This window comes from Budorcas taxicolor, chromosome 15 (genome assembly GCF_023091745.1).
Source record: "Budorcas taxicolor isolate Tak-1 chromosome 15, Takin1.1, whole genome shotgun sequence".
Lineage (NCBI taxonomy): Eukaryota > Metazoa > Chordata > Mammalia > Artiodactyla > Bovidae > Budorcas > Budorcas taxicolor.
In genome coordinates, this window is record NC_068924.1 from 80,551,668 (window position 1) to 80,558,547 (window position 6,880).

Sequence of the window (6,880 nt, forward strand, 5' to 3'; positions counted from 1 at the left end):
TGTTCCATGTCCAGTCCCTGAAGAATAGAATATCCATTCCTTTTTTTTTTTTACTTTTTCTTTCGTATGATAAAATAGCAGCCAGTTAGCACAGTTGTGTTGTGACAGTTTCAGGTGAACAGTGCAGGGGCTCAGCCATGTGTATTCCGCATGAAACTCGTGGAGCAGGTGTGTCATTTAGGTCTAAATGCCTCAGGCTGATTAAAATCTGTTGCTTCACAGGTAAAATATGAGGCTTCTCAAGACACATTCAAGTTAGATTATTTTTTGTATTAAAACATTCTGTACAACCTATTTGCAGGGCAGGAATAGAGAGATGGGCGTAGAGGAAGGACTTGTAGACACAGCAAGGGGAGGAGATGATGGGACCAACTGAGAGAGTAGCGTTGAAATATATACACAACCATGTGTAAAACAGAGCTGGTGGGAATTTGCTCCGTAGCACAGGGAGCTCGGCCTGGTGCTCCGTGATGACCTAGAGGGGTGGGACGGGGTAGGGGGTGGAGGGGGGCTCAAGAGGGAAGAGACATGCGTATACTCATGGCTGATTCACACTGTTGTATGGCAGAAACCAACACAACTGCTGCTAAGTCGCTTCAGTCGTGTCCGACTCTGTGCAACCCCATAGACGGCAGCCCACCAGGCTCCCCCGTCCCTGGGATTCTCCAGGCAAGAACACTGGAGTGGGTTGCCATTTCCTTCTCCAATGCATGAAAGCGAAAAGTCAAAGTGAAGTCGCTCAGTCGTGTCTGACTCTTAGCAACCCCATGGACTGCAGCCTACCAGGCTCCTCCGTCCATGGGATTTTCCAGGCAAGAGTGCTGGAGTGGGGTGCCATCACCTTCTCTGAACACAACAGTGTAAAGCAATTATTCTTCAAATTTTTTTAAAAAGAAAGACTACTGTAAAATTCTTTTTTAAAAATTTCTAAAAACATTTACTGACCATCTACAAAGCTTAGGAAAGTAACCAGCACAGTCCCTTTCTTTAAAAAAAAGAAATAGTGATTAAAAGCTAGCTGGGAGCAGGGAAAGAAGCATGATGATGTAATGACATTAGCATTATGATAATATTATATAATGCTTTGAAGTTTACAATGTACTCTCCTGTGAATTGGCATTTAATTGATTTGCCCAGAAGCAAAAGTGAATAAGGCGTGATAGAGGAAGTTTAGGTGAGACTGGAGATGAGTAAAGAAGAACAGTTTCTTATTGCGTGACTACTTCATATCAGGCACTGGCCATCCATTCATTCATTCATCCATTCAAAAAAAATTGTTGAATAACTGCATTCTACAAGGCAACTGTGAGGTTACAAGACAGAAAAGCCACCGTTCAATGGGCCTGATCGTCTGTCCAAAACCTTTTAAGAGGAGCAAAGTGAAGTTGTTCAGTCGTGTCTGACTGCGACCCCCTGAACTGTAGCCTACCAGGCTCCTCTGCCCATGGGATTTCCAGGCAAGAGTACTGGAGTGGGTTGCCATTTCTTTCTCCAGGGGATCTTCCGGATCCAGGGATCAAACCCGGGTCTCCCGTATTGCAGGCAGACGCTTTACCCTCTGAGCCCCCAGGGAAGTCAGAGGAGCAAGGGGAACCATTTTAATCCAAAAGAGAAGCCGGCAGTGAGCATCTCTGACCTCATTTTCCAGAGATCTGATTTGGTGGGCCCTAGATTCCTAGGTGCCGCCAGCCAATGCCTCGTGGAGCCAGAACACCCCAAAAGAATAATTAGAACTGCCACTCCCCCATCCCTCTTTCCGTAATCAGTTATCTTTCTTAGGACAAATTTACAGAGAAGGAAAAGAAAAATACAAGGAGCATAACCTCAGAGCTCAAATTAACAGGAAAAATCTTTTACTTCAAGTTGTAATTATGTGTATGAGGGGTTTTTTCCCTGATATTTAAGGTTAGAGGACATTTACAGTCTTTTTATTTTTTGACAGGTAAGAAATGGATATATTTAGAGAGAAACTCTCCACAGGCAGAGTATGGGGTGTCTTCAAGGTGACAGAGAGCCTACAGTCATTTCTTTAAATAGGAAACAATAGAATATCTTTTTAAAGTAAAACTACCAAAATCCGATTACCCACAGATAATGGTATACATCTTTCCAGATTTCTCCTAGGCATGTAGTTTTTCTCCAAAAAATAAGATTATGTGATATATTCAGTGCTTCAACCTTTTATTAAAAAAGAATCTTACCACGTCTAAAAATAATAAATTTGAACAGCTACAAATATTGAATTACTCTACTGTGCCATAACTTATTGAACCAATTTCATAAACCAGATAGTAATTTAAATTCTAATCTCTTCTAAACTGCACTGTGATGACCTTCCTTTGTACTCATGACATTAAGCATTTTGTTTATTCACTTTTTAGCATGTATTCCTGCAGTAGAATTTTTGACTCAAAAGATTTGCGGATTTTGTCTTGACACATGCTTCCAGAATGACCTCAGAAAGTGTGTGCCTGTATACACTCCTATTAACCGTAGATGGAGGTGTCTCTTTCTCCATGTCCATGCCAACAGTGGATCGCTTCTTTATAGGCTGATCTTCTAGATGAGAAGTGGTATCTTATTACACTTTTAATTTGTGCTTATTTGATGAATGGTATGACCAAGTCTATTTCTCTCTGAATCATGACCCATTTTTGTTTTAAAGTATCTATTTCTTACAAAATGATTAGAACTCTATATATCTAAAATATTAAGCCTATTTTATATATTTTTCACATATGTTTTCTCAAGTTTTTTTATTTTCCAAAACATGGAAATTCCTTATTTTTTACTGGAGTCTAATTGCTTTACAATGTTGTGTTAGCTTCTGCTGTACAGCAATGTGAATGAGTTATCTGTATATGTATATCCCCTCCCACCTGAGCCTCCCTCCCAGCCCCCATCCCAGCCCTGTAGGTCATCCCAGAGCACCAAGCTGAGCCCCCTGTGTTATACAGCATCTTCCCACTAGCTATCTACACATGGTAGGGTATATATGTCAATACCACTCTCTCAATTCATCCTCATATTTTAATTAGCCAAATCTAATCATCTTCTTTGTAATGCTTACAAAGTTCTTCTCTTCCCCCAAAATAAACCAAAAATTACTTAGACTTTATTCTAATATTTTAGCTTATTTTTTGATGTTTATGTTCTTAAGATGACAAAATCCTCAGTATTCCATCTCCCTGAGAAGTTAAAAAGTATTATCATTTACTTCAGCTCATAGTATCTACTTATAAAAAGAAATCAAGTATTCAAACACAATTATAGTAGAGTTAGGTTGTTTGGTTTTTTTCCAGGTTCATAATTTATTGTACAGATTGAGTATCACATAATGAGTTGACATCAGGCACCTTCTTCAGCCACCAGAATTTAACAGATGAGATACAGTTTAGAATCTGTTTATCTTGCTTTCACAGCTGGAGTTTTTGTTTTAGATCTTAACTTGAAGAATAAGAGTATCAAAGCTTGAAGTATAAGACTATCAAAACAGTACCTCCATACGTGTGTGTGCATATATGTGCATGCATGCGCATGCGTGCTCAGCCAGGTTCCTCTGTCCATGGGGTTTCCCAGGGACGAATACTGGAGTGAGTTGCTATTTCCTCCTCCATGAGATTGAACCCATGTCTCCTGCATCGTAGGCAGATTCTCCATCACTTGAGTCATCAGGGAAGCCTCATTCTGCATGTGGCCAGTACACAATTCATTCTCCCTGTGAGAGTGTAAGAGATACAACAGGTTTTGATACCAGTGAAATGGATTGGGTATCTGCTTCTGGACTGCCACAGTTTCAAGCTTCCAGAAGGCACAGACTTGGGAGCCTGTGTCCTTCAGCATAGGCAGCTGCCCCTCGGGCCCCTACGCTGTTTCTTTACAATATCTTCATCATCATTTAAAATTAGAAAATTAGCTTATCATTTGACCCAGTATGTCTACGTCTGGCTTTTCATAGGCACACAAAAATGGATTTACAAAATGTTGAGAGCAGCATTATTTGAAAACAGTAATTGGGGCCCAACCAAGCCAACTAAGGGCTTGGTGCGTCGTAAAGAATCTGCCTGCAAAGCAAGAGAGACAGGAGACGTGGGTTTGATCCCTGGATTGGGAAGATCCCCTGGAGAAGGAATGGCAACCTTCTCCAGGATTCTTGCCTGGAAAATTCCATGACAGGAGTCTGGCTACCGTCCGTGGGGCCCAAAAGAATTGGACATGACTTAGCAACTACGCCACAGCTGTAGAGCACAGGGAACTCTGCTCAGTGTCAGGTGGCAGCCTGGATGGGAGGGCACTCGGTGTACATACAGGGCTGAGCTCCTTTGCTGTTCACCTGAAACTATCACAACATCATTAATCCACTACACTCCATTACAAAATAAAAAGTTTAAAAATAAGACAAAGCGAAAAAAAAAAAAAAACAATATGTGATCAATGATGTTGCTGCCTTAGGGCACCATGCTGCTCACCATGCTGACGTATCTTTTCCAAAGGGAGACCTGGGGGAGCATGCTCTCCATCATGGGCCAGAGCAATCACACCAACGTGAGGGAATTTGTCTTCCTGGAACTCACTCACTTCCGGGAACTGGAGCTGTTCCTGTTTGTCATCTTCCTAGCTGTATACGTCACAACCGTGCTGGGCAATGCCCTCATCGTGGTGACCATCACCTGGGAGTCCCACCTGCACACCCCCATGTACTTTTTCCTGAGGAATAAGTCAATCCTGGACATCGTCTTTTCATCCGTCACCGTTCCCAAGTTCCTGGTGGATCTCTTGTCAGAGAGGAAAGCCATCTCCTACAATGGCTGCATGGCACAGATCTTTTTCTTCCACTTTGCTGGAGGGGCGGATATTTTTTTCCTCTCTGTGATGGCCTGGGACAGATATCTCGCAATCTCCAAGCCCCTGCATTACGTGGCCATCATGAGGAGAGAGGTGTGGGTGGGCTTGGTGGTGGCTTCCTGGGTGGGTGGCGCTTTGCACTCCACCGTCCAGATTATTCTGATGCTTCCGCTCCCTTTCTGTGGCCCCAACACCCTGGACGCCTTCTACTGCGACGTGCCCCAGGTGGTTAGACTGGCTTGCACCAACACCTTTGCTCTGGAGCTCCTCCTGATCTCTAACAACGGGCTGGTGACCCTGCTGTGGTTCCTCCTGCTCCTGGGGTCCTACACCGTCACCCTGGTCATGCTGCGATCTCACACCGGAGAGGGCCGGAGCAAAGCTCTCTCCACCTGCACCTCCCACGTCCTGGTGGTGACTCTTCACTTCGTGCCCTGTGTTTACGCCTACTGCCGGCCCTTCACCACACTGCCCATGGACACAGCTGTGTCCATCAATAACACGGTCATCACCCCCATGCTGAACCCCGTGATCTACACCCTGAGAAACCAGGAGATGAAGGCAGCCATGAAGAGACTGCAGAGGAGGCTTGGGCCTTTTGAGAGCAATAAACTCGGATGAGCCATCAGACTGAGACCGGAAATCTAATGTGAGCCTAGTTTGAGGTTTGCTCAAACTACTAGCCGAGGAATCAGAGACAGCCAGCTCTTTGTCCACTGTCATTTCTGCATAACCCCACAGCCACTAAGCTCTATTAGACAGAGAGACTCTAAGAACAAAAGGGAAAGATGAGATTGAACATCAGCTCTCGGGCCGGGGACTGAGGAGAAGTATGTGGTATAAAGCTGAAATCAATAACCTAAGTGCTATCTTTCCTCACTTTTACCATTTGTGATATGGAAATAACGCTCTCTACTTACAAGGTGGTTGTGAGGATGAAACATGATCAATGTGCAGAGGATTATGGTTGTAAAGGCTCACACGCTTCCTGGCATTAACCAGGCACACAATCTATGTTCCCCACCATCTCCATCTCTGTTGCTAAATATGCCGGTGCTGCATGTGTGCGTACTAGGTCACTTCAGTCGCGTCCGACTCTCTGAGACCCTATGGACTGATGGCCGCCAGGCTCCTCTGTCCATGGGATTCTCCAGGCAAGAATCCTGGAGTGGGTTGCCGTGCCCTCCTCTAGGGGAATATTCCCAACCCAGGGATTGAACTCGCGTCTCTTATGTCTCCAGATGTGCATAATATATATAGAATGTGGGGGCTTCCCAGGCGGTACTAGTGGTAAAGAACCCACCTGCCAATGCAGGAGACACAAGAGAGGAGGGTTCTATTCCTGGGTCAGGAAGATCCCCTGGAGGAGGGCATGGCAACCCACTCCAGTGTTCTTGCCTGGAGAATCCCATGGACAGAGGAGCCTGGTGGGCTACAGTCCACGGGGTCACAAAGAGCTGGGCACAACTGAAGTGACTTAGCACACACTTAGAATGTGGATGCATTTATTTCACATATTTTCTCTCTAATGACTGCTATTTCCAGTTGATTATTAAAATAATCACTTTTTGATTTAATATTGTGAGTATAGCATCTTCAATATATTTCACCAATTAGTGAAAAGAGAAGAAATATATTTTGAGTCAGATGTATGCATGAACAAATCTAGAAATAGACCAAATATTCCCTGTCCTCTGGTTCTTTCTACTTTCTTTACACTGAAATTAATCTCAAAAGGACTTGAATAGTTTGGGGATATATCTGCACAAAATGCACATTTATTTTACATTATCCTGAACTTCCTTCTTCCTTCCATCCCCACTTTCCATTTCACCCCCAGAGCTTTCAGAGCTGGAGCAAAGCTGTAGCTTTCATCTACATATGCACAGACAATTTAGGACAAATCCATGTGGTACAAAAAAAAAATTACCTAAGAAGTAATTTTTGACTCACTCAAGGCCCATTTTGTGTACCAGGAAAGGAAAAAATATATATAACATATTGCATACAGAGCCATTTAAGAATAGCCACTGGG

The 6,880-nt window shown here is 43.6% G+C and overlaps 1 protein-coding gene across 1 annotated transcript; it reads left to right on the forward strand.

Annotated features, from left to right (window-relative positions):
• Positions 1-4,521: 4,521 nt before the first annotated feature.
• LOC128060295 (olfactory receptor 4D6) lies at positions 4,522-5,466 on the forward strand. Its single transcript, XM_052652676.1, has one exon. The coding sequence runs from the start codon at positions 4,522-4,524 to the stop codon at positions 5,464-5,466; it is 945 nt and encodes a 314-aa protein (XP_052508636.1).
• Positions 5,467-6,880: the final 1,414 nt, after the last annotated feature.